Source organism: Mastigoproctus giganteus, chromosome 6 (genome assembly GCF_048544385.1).
Source record: "Mastigoproctus giganteus isolate SK-2022 chromosome 6, ASM4854438v1, whole genome shotgun sequence".
Classification (NCBI taxonomy): Eukaryota; Metazoa; Arthropoda; class Arachnida; order Uropygi; family Thelyphonidae; genus Mastigoproctus; species Mastigoproctus giganteus.
In genome coordinates this window covers 116,619,204-116,638,361 of record NC_143580.1, presented here as the reverse complement: position 1 = coordinate 116,638,361, position 19,158 = coordinate 116,619,204, and the positions used below count along the sequence as shown (strand labels likewise).

The 19,158-nt window shown below is 38.3% G+C and overlaps 1 protein-coding gene across 2 annotated transcripts in view; it reads left to right on the top strand.

The window, feature by feature from the left end:
- The first annotated feature begins 2,058 nt into the window (after positions 1–2,058).
- LOC150084525 (protein king tubby 1-like) overlaps positions 2,059–19,158 on the top strand; it is a 310,610-nt gene continuing 293,510 nt past the window's right edge. The window contains exon 1 of one of the 2 annotated variants that reach the window (XM_090375283.1): positions 2,059–2,098. In XM_090375283.1, the coding sequence (XP_090231409.1) occupies positions 2,091–2,098 (8 nt within the window). In that variant the 5' untranslated portion in view covers positions 2,059–2,090. Of the gene's footprint in view, positions 2,103–19,158 lie in introns of both variants that reach the window. The other variant, XM_090375284.1, reaches the window with a different exon arrangement.

The following is a 19,158-nucleotide window of genomic DNA, read 5'->3' as shown; positions in this document are numbered from 1 at the left end:
ACTTAGTTCACGAATTCAGAGTTCACTTAAAAAAAAAGGTTCATTGTAGACGTAAATGAACACAGCATATAGGACCTTGGGCTTGGAGAATCTTTCCCCCACCTTTTGCCATCACTCTCAGTTTTGAAAGACAACAGAGGGACTCGCCCCTTGACAGAAGTTTCTCTCACGTTGTCCTATAATCGATGAAGCAAGACAGAAAATGCAAAATTTTAACATGAGATGCTGTAAGCGGTGTATTTGATAATCACCACAATACCGTTCCCGATATTTTATATTTTTGATGGAGCGTACTATCTATCTTCGATTTTCAATGCACGTTCTACTTTTTTAGGAGATCTTATTTAAAAAAGTGCTACGGACAGATTAAAGATTGGGATTCAAGAGAACCTTGTTGGCACTTCACCATTCATTTCTGTAAGTTGGAGTTTTCAGGAAATATATACAATGGGGGAGTTGAGTTTTTTCCAGAGACCAAAAGTAGAGATCATTAATGGATGCCAGCTGGGTAATGCGCACCTTTTCCTGCTTTCTGTTTGCAATTCACGTTCGTGGAAAAGCATAAGATTCAACTGAGGAGGTATGTTAAAAAACAATAATAAATAATCTTATCTGGATTAAAGGTGTTACATATGGACGAAATCATACTTACATAGGCACGTCCTCACTTTCCAATCTGCCTCGAAATAAATGGATAAAAAATACATTACATTACTATTTACTTTTTTTCTAAGTTTCCGCATTCCTCCTCTTTAAGTCTCCAAAATTTCCTTTGTTTCCTAAACCTGTTACCTCATTGATTTTGTTAATTTCTGTCATGGACCATATTGTCATGGAAATGCGGCTGTCGGCATACGTTTCAGGGCATTTGTCAGGCAGCAATAGCCTGAGCAAATCGTACCTGGGTGTTATTTCTTCTTACAATGTGCATCATCTGTTAGCCTTTGAAAGTCAATTCCATTTTCATTAAGAGATGAATTTGGTGTCCCCACCGGCTAGTATAAACCAATCTGCCATCCTTAGTCTGCTAGTTTCCTTCTCATTGATTTAACACATCTTAAGACTGGTTGCAGGGATGTTGAGACAATGCACCAGTATCAACAGCGTCGCATGAGCGAGCATTACTGAGTAATACATCATCCTCGCCCACGCAAAACGGAATTAGCATAGTAAAGACGAGTCCAGACAGCACTCTTCTCTTGACGCACATCTGCGTGTATTGGACGTTGGAGAATCCGACTGTCCGTTATGGACCTTGAAGAGACTGCAGATAATTAAGCATATTTCCTGTTCTTTGGGACACATGCTGTACAGGGGTTAAAGCTGAATAAATAAATAGTACAGAGTACATCCAGGCTTGGTACAACAAAACATGTTGACAGAAAATATTTCAGCATATTTCTACGAGAAATCGGAGAGACGTATCTATAAATGGATCCTGCTAGAAATATCTCTGCATTTCCAGAGAGGACTATATTTGTTTTTTGGATCATCTGCCAGGCGGGTAATGTCTTTCTCCTTCAGAGGATTGTAATTCCATGTTGCATTCATTATTATGCCTGCAGAAATGAGAAAAAAGACTATACTTAGATTAAATTACTCTGAGATTTTCTGCATCAACTGTGCGATGAATCTACCACAATATTGCATTGGTTGTAGCTCGAGTTTTTATAATAATAATAATAATAATAATAATAATACACGATACTTTTTATTGCATTATTAGTAGAAGAATATTGAAAGTAATAACATTAGCACATATGGGAAACGGATGCACTTTCGTTTACTACGCCAAGGTTACAAGATCGACGTTTACATTAAAAAACATAACTACATTAATAAACACTTTATTAAACACCACAAAGATGTTTTTATAGCTTTTATATCTCACGCTGGCTAGATAATGACGTTGGTTATTATTATGTGCTGTCAAAAATCCACTATACCGCGAAGATTAATTTGTGGCGCATTTTACCATCCACTTCCAGTATTTTTTCTTTCTCTTCTAGGATAAACAGAATACCAGAAAGCTCGATTGAAAGACTAGTGCCATCTCCAGATTACAGACGCTGTAACAAGGATTTATCCTTATGACATCGTAAGTACGTTTTGTATCAACTTGTTTATAAAACACCATTAAATTTATTCAAGGCTATCCTACACAGAATAGTTCCAAGGATTATTTTCGTTAGATTGTCTTGTGAACAAACCAAGGTTTAAAAATAGAAAATCTGAATGAGATAAACAGTAAATGTTTTACAGTAATTCAATATTTGCATTAGATGGTAGAATCACATTTATAATCTTAGGCATGCAACGTATTAGACATCTTGAGTGCTGTCCGCATGTCTTGCAGAGTTAGACCCTTACGGATAAAAAAGATTAAAAGGATTGCAAGGAGTTCTCTTTGTTGTTTTGCTTCTCCCGATTCCGCAGTAAATTAAATGGAACTTGGTTGGTTTGAGCTTGGACGTCCATTTTGGAAAGAAATTCTCTTTCATGCATTTGTCTGTTGTGGTTTACGAGCACTCAATTTGATTAAGGTCGTATTAATATTATGAAATGACTTAAATCAGCAAATTTAATTATGGCTCTTCTACTAAAACGCTGTTAATTTCAATCCTGCTGTGGGAATGAATATTTTCCGAAGGCCAAGCACATCGCAAAGTTGTTCATAGGTCAACTATAAAGAGCACTACAATACTTGACATTCCTTCTCCGGCATAAATATTTAACTAATTTAAACTGCACTGTCTCCAATTGCTGAATTAAATATTTATGCCTAAAAGCCCAAGAATCTAGCGGAGTATCCTAGCAGTGGTCTAGCTATTCTGATGTAAAGTTCTCTAAAATCTTAAGTTATTCATTGCAGAAATTCTCGTAGAGTAACCCCAGATCGTTGAAGCCGCTTGCGATACTCACGGGAGCTTTGAACAGAATATTTTTCAAATATAACAGCAGGATCTTTTATGTGATTAGTGGTAAGGTACCAGGTAAAATACAGTCAGGTTTCTATCTGCCACAAACTTTTTGTGTTGACCCATCACCGACTTGAAAGCTAAGTTCGGCAAGATGTACATCCTACTAGCATCAACTCAAATGTAGATTTTCTTCAGCACCCTTAAAAATAAACAAACTAAGATATCACACTCATTTTTATTCAGTTTTATTCAATTTTAAATGGTTTATTGAGTCCCAACAGTAGAAAATCTTAAACCTATTCTGCACCAATGTTCGACTTAAGTAGAGCAACATTATTTAATATATTGAACTCTTAGTGGAAAGAAGTTTACGATTTACTACTTTGGAGACTCAATAAACCATTTAAACCATTGGATAAAATATCCAATCTTGTATCTCATTTAAAAAAATTAGATTCACAATTGGACATGTTGTATTCATCCTATGTTATGCCTTGGATACCGTATTGGATTGCAACTTTATGCTTAAATCTAGCCAGAAAAGTGCAACTTGTTTACTTCATATAACTCAACCTTTCTGAAATTATGCAAAAGTAAGTACTAAACTCGATTGTCATCATCACATTAACCATCAGGATCAATTCACGCACTGCCTGCTGAAAATTTCCAAGTTTGTGGTAACGTTTCTCCATGGTAGCAATATCTTAACGAAAACGTGTCAATGATCAATCGTGTCCATCATTAATATGGTCAAAGACTATTTGTGAAAAAATGTTTAAATTGAAATGGAGAAAGTGTATGAAACGTCCAAATCTATTTCTTCAACGCCGGACAATAGTTTTTAAGATTTTAACTTGTGGATCTCGTGGATTTTGCTATCCCGAATCCAAATTTGAAGTCATATATTGCCTAGCACCTACAGATTTAAAGAGGAGTACGGTATACGCTTACAGAACATTTTAATGAAATTTTAACAAATATTACAATAAACAATTTTAAAATATAGTACTCTTTTTTTCGATGATCCAAATCAGTGTTCCTGTAATCAATGTCCACTAATAGTCTGCTAAAACACTGGACTTCAATTTCTCCATTTTAACAATATCTTGAAGAAATCGTATTAATCATTTATGTGGTCCAAGATTATTTGTAATGCAGACTAATTAAGGCAAAATAATAAATACGTCCTTTATCAGTAAAGCTTAACCATAAATCTGGAAAAACAAAAGCGTATTTTGAACTTTTAAGTCAAGAAACAATGGCGTTTGTATTTATTAGGTTATCGCAGCTTTGGACAAACTTCCATTCATTCTAACGGACAATTTTATGACATTAGGCAGTTTCAAAAAACTGTGTTATAAATTAAATAAGAAAGTGAACTGAAGGAAAGCTCGTGCAGAGCCCTAAAAAATAATAAAAGCTGAGTTTTTAATCTCTTGAATTATATCTGACTTTCTTAACTTCCTCGCCTAAATCAAAGAAGCTACCATCATTAAAACGTTAGACCAGCAAGTCTCTTGTATTCTCAAGAGACTTCATCCATAAATAATTGAGAGGAACAATCGTATTATTTATTTCTTTATGCATCATTCCATCGCTCTTTAATTCTTTTGCAAAATTATTACTTGTAAAAGCTATAAAAGATAAAACTAATGAAACTGGTTAAAGTCAACCATGTGAAACAGGAAAAAGAATTCTTTAAGTACCTCAGACTTGTGGCTAAATTGTTTGCCTTAACTTGATTCTAAAAGAAGAGAAAATTTACTTGTCTTGAACGTAGTAATTTTGTTGACACCCTTTAAAAGGAAAGCAAAATGGTTTATTGTAGGAGAAAATTATTTTAAAAGTTTTCATATTCTTTAAAATGATGTAAAATCTATTACGTTAAGTTTGCAATTGAAAAATATCAGCAAAAAAAATCTTTAAAAAATAAACTAAGTACATCGGAATTAACGTTTTTCGCATCAAAAGCACTTCTTTATTCAGTTTACTTTTATGATAATAAATCCATTAATTATGATGGCTGTTAAGATTTCCAGTCATTGCTTGCAATATTAGCAACCACATTTGAATATACCAATCTTTTATGAGCCTTTTTGTTTTTTTAACCTCGTTGAGTTATTCGATTCCAGGCCTGCATGGTTTTCTCTCCCAGAAACTCAACTTTTCATCCAGCAAACAAGAAACCGACCACAGAGCACACGAAATATACAGGAAAAATACACTACTCGAGAAAATTAACAGAACACCTAGAAAACACGGTGTAACTCGTGCAGCTTGCAGTTGGTAGGATCGTCGTCTTCCCTACATCGGGTGGAAAAGACCTGATTTCGAGGCCCGCCGATGACGAGAAAAACTTTTCTGGGCCTTTTTCACAAAGTGCCTGAGTTTGTTGGTCTCAGACAAGGGTAGCAGAGTTTTCTTCTCCCAGAAAATCGTGTTTTCCCTCCAGCAAACAGAAAATTGAACTCGTAACACATTACAAAACGCGATACAGGAAGCTCGAAATTATGGTCACCTGAGAGCAGTACAAGGTGTGGTCCCCCAACGGCTAAACGGGCCTGACAGAGGTGAACCATGCTCGATATAAGGGTGTCTATAGGAATTTGTGACAACAGATCCCATTCTTCCAACAGCGCAGACCTTAGCTCACAAAGTTACCGAGGAATTGGCTGTTGGCGTGCAGTGCGACGCTCTAGGGCATCCCAAGATATTCCTGCACCACATGTGCCCTATGTGCAGTGGCGCTGTCGTGAATGTGAAGAAAATATCGGGCAACCGCATCCCTAAAAAAGTTGCACTTAGGGTTCGAGGATTGTTCTCCATACATCTTCTCAGTTACGATACCCCTATCAAAAACATGGAGAGGTGCAGCTGCTGATCATTACTCCTCCCCACACTAGAACACGGCCTCCGCCGTAAGTGTCCCTTTTTCTAATGTTGGAGGGGTGGTACTCATTCTTCATTGTCTACAGATGTAAACGTCTAGAATCTGTTTGCAGAGTAAAACGAGACTCATAAGAGAACAGAACTGTACCCAATTGTCAACGCTCCAAGTCACATGGTCATGACACCAGTTTTGATAAGCTCTGCGGTGATCTGGGGTGGTTAATGGAACACAAACCACTCTGTTCCTTGCGTAGAGTTCACTTGAATTGAACCTTCTTAACACAGTCTGGTTGGGAATGTTTTCACCTGTGGCCACAGCAACCCCAAGAGAGATAGTTGGTGACAGGACATCGTAGGGTTCCGTCTTGCTGTTAGAGCCAGATGGCGATATGTTTTGGTTAAGGTAGTCGTCGGGGGACCTTGGCCATCTCTTCTTGTGATGGTGTATATCTTCTGTTAACTGTTGAGGAAGCTTGACTCGATTCAGCGCATTATCCTGCTCACCATCACCCGGACCGGACCTGCTGTATGGTCAGCACCTATGCCTTGCAAGTTCTGGCTTGCGTGCTACCTCTAGATCTAGAAATAGTCAGATGTGGTTTGCTTTATATGCTTTCCAAAGGTAAAGGCATTCCCTGTCTGTATTTAACCACCGACCCCTCAAATAATATCAAGGCCGAGAAGCGCCTCACTGCATACTTGCAGAAGTTCTGGCAGGCTAGGTGAACACATTCTACAAAAGAAGTCGCCAAAAAATTCATTCCTACAATAGCAGCAGTATACCCGAAATCTTCCACATGGTTCTCCCCTGGCCTATACGTCACCTTTTTGTTAACTGACCATGGATCTAACTGAGGAAAGCTCACTGCACTTGAGATCAACCTGAAAACCCACAATGTCTCTGTGTTTTCCTCGAACGTTGGGACCACCTGATGTACAAGTGCGAAATATATGAAGACTTGAGCTGCCTCCTCCTGACTAGGATACATTACTTTCGTAAAAACCAAGAGCAGCACATCCTCGAAAGAGAAGACGACTATGTCGCTTTTACGCGCTATGCACAGGATTTATTCGCACGGTGGAAAACCCTACCATGGATAGAGTCACTATCTGGATCATAATCTAAACCAAGAGAAGAAAACCACCTATATTTGGGAATCAATGCAAAGGCCTACCATTAAATGAGACTACACCACCATCAAATCTGAGAAGATCCAGTATAGGATAGCCACAGCTGCATTCCTATTTACATCCCTACTGACTTAGACACAGATCACCGGATAGGACTTTAAGAACCAAACTAGACATCACCCACTGAAAATAACGTCACCGCCGGACCTGAATGAGAAGAGTAAGAAGATCGTGCCAAATGGTGATTGCTCTTGTGCTCCTTTGCACAGCAACTTTTCTCCAACTCCCATCCCCTATTTTCGCCTGATGGATGCATTCTATCGTACCTGGGGATGCCTTTTTTATTCATTCCCCATAGTTCTAACCGCCCCCCCCTTTCTTGGCAGCCTGGTTACATCCTAGAGTGTGTGGGGGCACGTGGGGTCCCATTAGGGACCCTGCGGCCAAATTCCAGGACACCCAACAGAACCCAACACAATACTACGTATTCAACACAGAACACTTTTCTGGCATTTACAGTCACAATGTACATATGGCGCAGATGTGGGAAACCACAGGCGGTGTCTGACCCTAATACTATGCACACTATGCTATGCAGTACCGAGAACGATACCGCGTGACATATTAAGCCAACGTGCCACCTCCGCCTGCAACTGCCCGGCTTCACTCGTCCAACGGCCAGCCATCTCAAAGAATCATTTAAACAACGATGACCAGCCATCCTGAGTACTGGAGATGTGTCCATCCCACTGAACAAGCCAAAAAAACGGAGATGAAGTAATGTTGTCGTAACCCGTGTTTTTGTCGGCAAGAATAATTTGCATAATGTGTTGCTTTGTAAGATGGTAGATCGATTTCTATTGGATACTGAGAATTTGCATGCCAGGATGCCTATTTTATCAAATATTCGCTTTCGGCGACTCTGTTAAATAAAACTTCATGAAAAACATTATGTTCTGTTAATTTTGTCGAGCAGTGAGTCACTTAGTCACTGAGGCACCTAAAACTTAATACCAACAACAGCTTCCAATCTTAGCAACGACATCTGAAAGGGAAAACAGAAACTTAGGCCGTGTCGCGCCTTATACATCTGTAAATTGCGTGCCCTCTGTGAGCGGTTTGCTGGAAGAAAATCCCGAGTTTCCGGGAGAAAAACCATGTTTTCTCTCGCTTGAGACCGACTAACTCAACCACTTTGTGATATAGGCCCATAAAAATTCCTCCCCCCCCATTATTGACGGGATTCCAACTCAGATTTTTTCCACCCGGTGTGTGGAGGGCGGTGATTCCACCAACTGTGCTACGCACTAGGGCGTCACACCATGGCCTTAACACTATTAAAAGGGAATTTCATGGGTCGATATTCTCAAACGAATACCCTTCGGTTTTTCACCCTGTAAGACTAGGAATCAATAGTATAGATAATATGCAAGTTGCAATCTCGTTGCATTAAAGGACATGCTACTAATAGAACATCGGATATAACTGAATCAAAAAAAAAAAAATTAAATTAAAAAATAAATATAAATCTTCTTGAAGAGGAGTGTTTCCATTTACAATGGGTTTCCTCAGCCCACAAATTATTTCTTTTTAGGAATTTTTTTTTCCCTCCATAAAGTGCGGTTCTTGGTGTCTTAAGCCTCGGGATGTCATGCACTCCCGTACTCTATTCATCCATGTCCTCCTAAGTCTTCCTCTTCTCCTTCTTCCAGGAGGTATCCATTCCAAGATAGCCTTTGGATATCTGTTTTCTTGCATCCGTTTTACATGTCCATACCATGTTAGACGCTTTTCTTTGATGGTGTCAATAATAGTCTTTTTCACTTCCATTTTTTCTCTTATGTTTTCATTCCATTTTTTCTCTTATGTTTTCATTTCGTTTTCTGTCTCTTCTAGAAGTTCCTGCTGAGCGTCTCCAAAAATCCATTTCTATGGAGAGCAATTTGTTTTCCGCTCGCCTATTCAATGTCCAATTTTCCGCTCCATATACAATAGAAGACTTTGTACAATCGTTTGAAATATAAGTTTCTTTGTTTTATTTAGGATATTTTTGCTGCACAGAACAGAGTTTAACATGCCGATAGCCTTTCTGCCGTCTGTAATTCTCTTATTGATGTCAGCTTGGGATGATCCATCACTTTGTAAGATTAATCCCAAATATTTGAATTTATCGACTTGTTTGACTTTAAAACCTGCAATATTTAGAACGTGTCCTGGCCCTGAAGACAACATTTCAGTCTTGCTAAAATTGAGTTTTAGACCCCATTGTTTATATTCCTCAAACAGTTGACGACATGCATAATTTGCATCTTTTAAGTCTTGTAATATCTCCATCTGATCGTCTGCAAAAAGTAAATTGTGAATATAGGTGTTCTTATTAATCGGCAATCTCATTTTATTGCATTTTTTTTACCATGATTTTAGGCAGATGTCGATATAAATTTTTAAAAGTGTTGTTGACATGCAACAACCTTGTAATAAGCCTTTTTAAGTGTGGAATTCAGGTGACAAAGCTGATCCCACTTTAATTCTGCATCTATCATTCCTGTAAATTGCCTTAATAATGTTAATCAGTTGTTCATCAATATTTGCCTCTTTCAGTGCTTCACATAAGAGTTTTCTTGGAACACTGTCATATGCGTTTCCAAGGTCAATGAAAATCATAAAGATTTTTTTCCTTTTGATTGGCATTTTTTAGGGATCTGTCGTACTGTTGAGAAAAAAAAATGAATAAAAAAATTCACACAACCATTCCCTCTGAAAGTTTGTCCAGTTCCATCTTGAATTTATTTAAGCTGTCAACTTCCACAACGACAGATGGAAGTTTGTTCCAGCAATTAATCACCCGCTGGCTAAAGGCAAATTTCCGCACATCTATCCTACCACTGTCTTTTCTTAATTTGAATTTATACCCCGTTAGGTTCGTAATCTGACAAATGGAAGAATCTCATCAGAATTCAGCGTACTCAACCCATTGAAGGCCTTACACACCTCAATCAGATCACCTCGCAGCTGCCTAGTCTCCAGCCGCTGCAATTTGCAGAACTTAAGCCTCTCTTGGTAAGAGGATCCCTTCATTCCCCTCACCAATCTTGTTGCCCTTCTCTGTACACGCTCAAGCAAATCTATATCCTTCCTAAAATGAGGACTCCAGACCTGTACGAACAATTGTACAGAGGCCTCCAGCTTCTGTACAATTGTTCGTTGTACCCATTCCAGTCATTAGGCCTATAACACACTCTTACTCTTATTTTTGCTTTCCCACTGATCATATACTCCCTCCTATCGTGTCTGGGCAAAATTGCAGTTTTTGATTTCTTCACACAGCTATTATTATAGAATGAAGGTACTACTATTCTTTGCCACTGCTTTTAAGTCTTCATATTTGTAAGTGTCAAGTTATTGGAGCGTCACACACATATTGTAAGCAAGTTATTATTACAAACGTGTCAGACTTTTTCGATTACTATGCAGCATCATTCCTTAGAGAATTTCGCTTTTTTAAGGTGATCAATGACTTCTTGTGGCCACAAGTTTCTTTCCTTGGCCTGCTTTTGTTTTCATTTATGTCTCTCTTTCGATTTGGTGGAAAACCCTTCGATAAAATAACATTTACTCCGAATGCTGGGAGGCAGAAGAGCAGAAGGTCGTTTTCTGAAGTTATTCTAGGGAACATCCAGTGACAGAAGGAAACCAAAGTACTCAGCTGTGCTGATGCAGTAGCAAGAGGAAATCTGTAGGTCATTTCGCGGTTGCCCTCCCCTTCTTGCACTTGCAACGCTGCTCAACGGAAATACCAGCTGTCAAAAGGGATTCGCAGAGGGAGGAAAATGATGGAGGAGAAATGTGCCGCGAGTCGAGGCCATAATTGGAAGTAATACCCATATGTTGTGTCAATATTCAGCCGATGCATTGAGAAGACCTCGCTTCCTTCTGATAAGAGTACCCAGTTCCAGGAAAGGGATATCTTTCCGATATTAAACTCCAAGCACTAAACTTACTTCCCAAATCATTTTAAATGGAACACTGCTTGGGTATTGGCAATAGTTAACCACCCATTTGATATTTTAATGCTCGAGTGGATTTTAAAGAACTTTTAAACCTTCGAATACAGCGATTAATGATTATTTAATGAGAAATTGAATCGATTTTAATATTAAATCTTCATTAGTGAACGCTACCATTGAGGTTAATTTTGTAACTGCGAGTTGGTTTCTTTCCCCTCAAAAAAACGAATTTATTGAAATTTCTTTTCTCTCCAGTGAGGTTCACTTAGAAAAATTTTTATTTCAATTATTCCTTCGTTGTTTTATTTGTTTATAACTTTTTGTTAAAAAAAGTAATGAAAGTTTGTAGATGGCAATTGGACAATCGCGATTATGTTACGACATTACTGAACTGTTCAGTAATTGCTCTCTTTCTCTGATGCATTTCATTTCTTAAATGACAATAAGTGGGAGACGAAAGATATTTAGGGGAACAGAATTCATTAAATGGATTATCTTGAAGTGTTTCTTGGAAGGCAAGGAATATGCTTGAAAACATACACTGCATATATCTGCAATTTAGGGACCAGTAAATACTTAATTACCAAGGAACGATAAATATGCTATACAACTAAAAGTCGGGAACATTTGTATGAACTAAAAGAGTTTATTCGTGTATTTATTGCATTCCAGTTCATCCCAAAGATGTCCATCTCCATTTGGATAGAGATTGTGACTCTGGTACAGTCACTTCATGTTCTGGGAGTGACTTCGTTGCTTCATGGCATGGAGCTTTACTGTATGACGTAAGGGACGCGTCCATAAAATTGTCCCAATTAAAAGTACCTAAATTGTCTGTCACAAATGAAAAACACTACGTTCATGGGTTACGTGTGATGGTGTGGCAATGCAGCTAACCATGAATTCTAGGTCTCGTCTAATCCACGAGAAATATTTCCCCAGGCATAGACCCAGATGGTAAGCATTTTCCAACACATCCAGATAGTGAGCAATTTTCATGTATCATCCATATTAAAGACGTTCTTCAGGCTAGAAGAGCAAGTTGTACAACTCGTCATTCCACAAGATCAATTTCCTCGCATCTCCAAACTCAGATTATATGAGGTCTGATGGCAAGATGAGGTAACTTTCATTGACTTCCATCAATGAAAGTTGATGGACTTAACTTCCATCAACTTTTAACTTAAATTGATTGATTTTGATTTTATTGGCGCAAAAACGACTAAGGTTATACTGCGCCAAGAAAACTTGAACTTGAAACGCATACTTGTTCCCCGCGTGTCCCAACACGCGCATATGGTTGTCATTAGATTCGAAGCAGAAACGTGATAGCGCCCTTGTCCTCAGGAAACTCTCCCTGCACCTGCAAATGACAACAGCCCCAGAATGGTGTCAGAGACAGATGTAATGGATGGGAAGAGAGCATCCCTATTTCTTGCACCCTCGTGGATAGCACAGTTAGCAGGATCATTCGAATCCCGTCGATGACGCGATGAATTTTAATGGTCCTTTTTCACAACGTGGCTGAGTTAGTCGGTCTCAGACGAAGGGAGTATGGTTTTCTCTCTCGGAAACTTGGGTTTTTCGTCAGCAAACAGAAAATTGACCACGCAATTTACAGACAATATACACGGACCAATATGGTCTTAATCGCTAGTGCTCAAGATAGTCAATAGAATTCAAGATAGACTTTGAATCTGACTACCCCATCTGGAATTTCAACAAACGGAAAAGGTTTTAGAATTTAAAACAAAAAAAAATAATAATGATTAGAGACCATGAAAGTTGGGCATTTCTTATATTCCAACGATTTTTAAATGATCAGTGCCAATAAGATAACGCAGAGTTATGTTCTACACGATAGAAGATCATTATGAAAATTTTATTGATGATCCATTTCCCTTTTTAACCACTGATACTAGAAGTATAGATTAAATGAAGGTATTCTGACATATTAGGAATAACATAAACATGGTACAATGAGAGATGCAGAACTTAAATATAAATAAAAAAAAATAGATTTTCTGTTTATACTCGGAGACGATCACACGGTCAGTGTTCACAAGAATACGCAGGCTTTTTCCCTTGTCAGAGTTTTCTTCAGTTCACGATCTTTCACGCAAATCCACGTGATCGGAACCATCCCACTATAAAAAATTGCCTAAAATAAGTGTGAATTTACATTAAACAAACTCAGCCGATAATCTTAATTAAGCCCAAAGGCGCTTCCGTTTTAATAACTTTCTTTAGGGAAGGGAAGGGGAGGGGAGGGAAGGTGGGTCCGATACATTTAACTAACTGTAAAACTGATAAAAACTTCATTTTAGAGTTTGTCCCCAAGCATCCGTGATATAATTGCTTTACAATATGAAGGAAGTTGAGGCACGTGCAGCAGTTCTCCCAGAAAAAAAAAGAAAAACCTGGTAACTGAAGAACGATGGAGTGCCTCGCCTGAAGGGTGAACCTCTTAATCGACAAGGTGATCAGCTGACTGGGAGTCTTTTGTTCAACATTTTCCTGTCACGAAGTCTAACGCTGTATTTCTTCAACCTCATTGAAATTGTGGCTCGGTTTTAAGGAGAGCTGAACTCTTCAAACCCTGTAGCAACTTCGCTAATGAGAGTGGCCATACTCCAGTTACAACGCCGGAAAGGATGCTCCGCAGAAATTCCCTGATTAGATTAGTGGCACAAGGGCTCTTCCCGAACTTCAATTTTGGCACATTCATAAGTGAGAACTGATTTAGTAAATCGCTACAGAAAGTGTGTGTGTGTGTCTACCAGATGCGTGGAGAAATAAGTAAAATGAAATGTTTAAGCGTCTAAACAGATGGAAACGCACAAGTAGAATCCGCGGCCCAAATTTCATTTTAATTTAAAACTCTGAATTCAGAAGAATTAAAGCGCACGTTTAACTACGCCATTTGTACATCTAACAAAGTCTAGAATATATATCGAAAAATCCAAATAAAATAAAATTTTTAAAATCAGTATATCGCATTTATGCTTATTAATGACGAATTTCAGGCTGGTTGGTTGTTGTAGGATTCTGGGAGCATCGGCAACTTAGGCCATAATTGCGCTGTATGCATTATGTCTGCAAATTGCGTGTGTTTTTTGGTCTATTTGCCGTTTGCTGGGAGAAAAGACCATGCTACCCTCCCCTGAGACCCACTAACTCAGCCATGTTTCGATAAAGACCCTTCACTGTTCCTCTCGCCATTGATGTGATTCGAAATCAGGTCTTTTCCACCCCTTGGAGTTGGAACGTCATGGCCTTGGAAGGTGGAGTTGGAAAGTCAATCAATCAGTCAACTTTCCATGATATGTCGGGGAGGACGGTGATTATACACACTGTGCTACCTTCGAGGGCAATCTTCAAGGGTACATTGCAAACACGTATACAGAAATTACAGTAAAATGCTAGAGTTTTAGCATTTTAAAAAGGAGCGTTTTTCTCTCTCCCTTTTGAATACCAGTTGACGGGTCCACATTGACTAATTTAGGGAGGACAAACTGATATTATAGTTCAGAAGTGGTAGGATTAACCATGGATTCTGTGCTTAAAACTTATACAGATCATTAAGTTTGCGAGATCAGTAACTGACATCATTTACTGGCAGTTTAGTACGCCAGTAAATCATTAAACTTTAATCGGTCACATGAATCTGTTGAGACTTAGCGATCGGTAAATGTTCCATGCGTTCGGTCCTGTGCCTAGAAAATACCCAACTTTTTTAACTCATAGAGAACTTCATTCTCTCATGCACATACACAAAATAGCATCGAATTAATTGCGAATTCTTTAGATTTAATTGAATATTACCCATGGAATTTATTTGTTTGTTTATTAGAGAATAAGTACTCTCTGTTGGTAAGTTTCACATCTGAAAGAGTGGATTTCAAGACGACTCCTAAAATATGGCAGTTCTAAACTCAATGGGAATTTAATATGTTGAAATCAGAAGTAACAGCAAGTTTTTTTTTGTCTCTTAGCTTTTGTTGCAATCTTTATTGAATGAGTCAATTAATTTCTGAGAAGTACTAATTCTAGTTGGGACAGCAGGAAGTTTTTGGAGGTCTTTTCATACCGTGACCAAGAGTTAGTTAGTCTCGGGCAAAGGTTTTATGTTTATACTCTACTATTCGAGTTCATCGTCCCGAAAAACCGGCAAACTGACCATAGAACGGATGCGATTTACAGACACGATATATGAACAGCAATACTTTCTGGTATATCGTTATTCTGCAAATTGCCAACTCGACCTGTTATACTCCCAACAGCCTTCAGCAGTTGACATATTCGAAGTATGGCAAAAAAATTTCAGGAAGGATTTTATTGCTGGAACTTTAATTGAACTTATCAATTATTTCTTTTTGTTCCCTAGGACTTCACAATAAACCATTTTCTTCTCCCAGGATCAAAAGCATTTCTGGAACTCTACTGATATCGATTTACTCGTGTTCGTACTGGCCTTCTTCAGAAATCCAAAACATGTCCCCTTCAGTTAAATTTTGGCACTTAAAAAAGAAGTAAATCATTATATTAAGCTAATTCGGAGAAGTAGGAAAAAAGAGCCACTGAAGGATCCATCTTGTCCTTAGAAATCACCAACAATGCAACTTGTGAGCCCATGTGTTATTGGTGAGTCAATCTCTGAATTTAAAAGCGGATCCTTTTTAAGAAATGTCCCGACTCCTCCGATTTGGTCCATTTGTCTTCTTTGTATTCCCATATCAAAACTTCGCTTTAGGGACAATGGAAGAAGTCCGATAGTGTGTCGAGACGCTAAAATCGATATCATCAAATTCCGGAAATGCTTCTGCGTTTGGCAGAGGAGAATGGATTCATGTTGAGCTTCCAACTACCTTGAAGGAAACAGAATTTAACTTACCTGTAATGTCTTGTAATCTTCTATCCCGTCCCTCGTAAGCAAAGTTAGGTGCGTGTTAAGCACCAAAGTAACCAAGGCTATGAGGCGTATATTGTGTCTATAATTGGAGTGTGTTCGCCGAACGGTTTGATGGAATTGATCTTCTGAGTGAGAGGGAAAAAAAACACATGTATTTCGGTGATATAATTTGTATGCTAGAGTAACCAGGCATCTGCATGTTTCAAAGCAATTTTCATTGAAACAACATCTAATAAAGACGATAGACTCGGAATCAATTTTGATAAGACGAATTCCGTTTTTTTTTTTTTTTTGGTCCTTTTTTCGTAAACACAGCGATCAATTTTACTACTGATTGGTATGTTGTGTGTGTTGTTTTGGCTCGAAGCTGACATTCCAGCTATCATTCTAAAGATTTCAATGCATTTAACAGCAGGATCTGAGCATGACAGTGAAGAATTTGCAAGTCCATGCCTCCAAACAGAATCATTATCATGCTGAAACAGAAATGAACCTCTCTCTATACTAATGCCATAGCGCAGCAAAGCGGAATTTTCCAGAATATCAATGAGCCGCATACATTTAGTGTTCCGGGAATGGCGACCAGCAGTCCAAACCCAAGCTGCAACCAAACCCTGACAGTGACAGCTCCTCCAAACTTCATATCTGAGAAGACAGACTCTGGTAAATAACGTTTTTCGGACATCCACCAGAGACTCAACGAGGCCACTGAATCAAAAGGTCGTGTACCGTATTCGTCACTTCATAGCATAACGTTACAACTTTCCAGGACCAGTTACGATGGCTGGCCACCCTGTGCATTTTGTGCTGTAATGTTGGGTCTGTATGCTGCGACTCTTCGGTAAAATCCGATGCAATACAGCTCCTTATAATATCACTTTCTGTAGCTTCATTGCACTCCTGATTGAAAGTATTCGATGAGGACTGACAGGATCTATTTACCACTCCTGTTTGCCATGCCATCTAATCTCTTTCCATCAGTTTCTGCGGTCTATCCAAACTTTTTCCTGCTGTATTAGCTCTATGCGTTTCCGTCTGGTGAATACGTCAGCCTTCGTTGATCTGGAGGTGATACTATTGCACTTATGCTGGATTGGCATGAACAAATTGATTGTTAATATGGCACGCTATGTTAAATTCCCGTTGGAAATCTCTACGTTCAAAGTTCCGACCATCTACTGAGCATTGATCTGCTTACTTCTACCGTGATCAGTTGCTTTTATGCCTAATCCTGACACAGTGCGAGCGGGAACGGTTAATCCTTCTAAACCCCAAGGTTGTCTAAAACACAAAGGTTTCCAAATGATTAGTGGATTCTGATAGTTTTATCTGTGAAAGGTTTTCGAAATGTCCAGGTAGTGCGTATTTCCAAGCTATTCCCATCGTAGCTTGGTTCCCCTGAATTAAATTTACACATTGGACCAGTCCAGCCACTACATTAACTTCGTGAAAATGCGAAACAGAAGGGATTCGAGAAGAATTATCGAGAAGCCGAGACCTGCGAAGTGTAGTCAGAATGTGATTTATATCGGCAATTATAAAGAGTAATACTGTTTGGTCAAAAAGAGTTCTGCATATATTTGATAAATCAAATTCGTAGTAAATCAAAACAGGCACTCTGACCTTACAATGCATGAGTTGCAATGCAAGCCTTAGTCGTTGGAAAAGCAGACATAAATCCAATCCGCATACATTAAAAGCAATTTCTTCTTCGTGTATTTGTTGCTATTCGGTTTTCCTGTGACAGAACATTTTAATTTAATGCGAAACAATTTCAGGATTCATTTTTTTTTGTTTAAAAAGAAACTGTGTCTTGGAAACTATTTTTCAGTGAATGTGATAATTAATATTTAATTCAGTTTTAAATATTTTTGTTAAAGACATAAACATGCAGTTTATGACGTCTGGAACACGTTGGCTGTTTTCTGGTCAATGATTCAAAAATGAATAAAGTCATTAATTTATTAGCTGACTGTCACTCATTCAAAACGCTTGATGAGTTGGCTTTTCCGATTAAAAAAAGGGTCTCGGGGTTTGATTGCATCCCAGATATTGTCCTAGGAATTTCCTATAAGGGGCTGTTTTCAGTGGAAGATTGCACTTAACTTGTCCCAATAATTTTGCCTCTTTAGGAAGATGAAAAATCCGAGAAAGTCTATAAAAATTCTTCTTCCTGTCCAGACGATTGGTTGTAGTAGGGTTTTAGGCTCATCAGGAGCTTAGGCCATGGTGCTCCATGTATATTATCTCTAATTTGCGTGTGTTCTGTCGTCGATTTGCTGTTCACTGGACAAAAAACTCCAATTTCCGAGAAAGAACCTTGCTGCCCTCGCTTGAGACCGACTAACTCAGCCGACTTGTAAAACAGACCCATAAAAATTCCTCGCGTCATTGAGGGGATTCGAACTCAGGTCTTTTCCACCCGGATTGGGAACGGTGATTCTACCAACTATGCTACCCACGAAGGCAATCGACCACAGAACACACGCAATTTATAGACATTTTATACGGTGCCACATGGCCTAAGTTGCTGATGCGCTTAAAACCCTACAACAACAAAATAAAGACATTTAAGAGGTACGTCTCAGATTAGTTCGTTTAATCCGTCATACATACAGATAAGATTACATCAGTCAGCCATTAACTTCTAATGGGATGTTCAATATCGACTGGTGCAAAATGCACCTTACAGAGTACTTAAAGAGAGTTCAAGCAGAAATAAGGACTTAAAAACAGAGATAAGTGGCTTTTTGGCTGAAGGCAATTTTTTTCCAGTATGGCCTTTTTTAGTTTTAACTAAATGCCAGTTATTGGTACCGTAATTAACATAAAGTCCAGGATTAAAAGTGCACTAAAAATATCTCCATAAATGCTGTAACTCAGAAATTATTAAAGATAATGGATTAGACTGGTTATTTCATTAGACCAGATCATTCTACCATATGAACGGAATTAATAAACGAAAATTTAGTCTAGTGAAAGCTTAGTGGATATTCAACCTTCTTCTAAACGTCCCTATTGTTTGGTATTAAATGTAGAAGTAATTAAGACCATGAGGCATTAGAAAATTATGTCCATACATCGCGTTTATTCCATGATCGGTTTTCCTGGTTTGGTGATTATATTCTTCTAGAAAACTGGAACATTACACGAGCAGTAACGAGTTCTTAGGATTGATATCAACGTTGTCGTTAAAGAAATCTTTGATGACCTTATAAATGTTACAGTATTCAAAGTACAAGTAGAGTTTAGAATTATATGGACTTATTTAATGTATAATCTTCAGCAATAAATAACA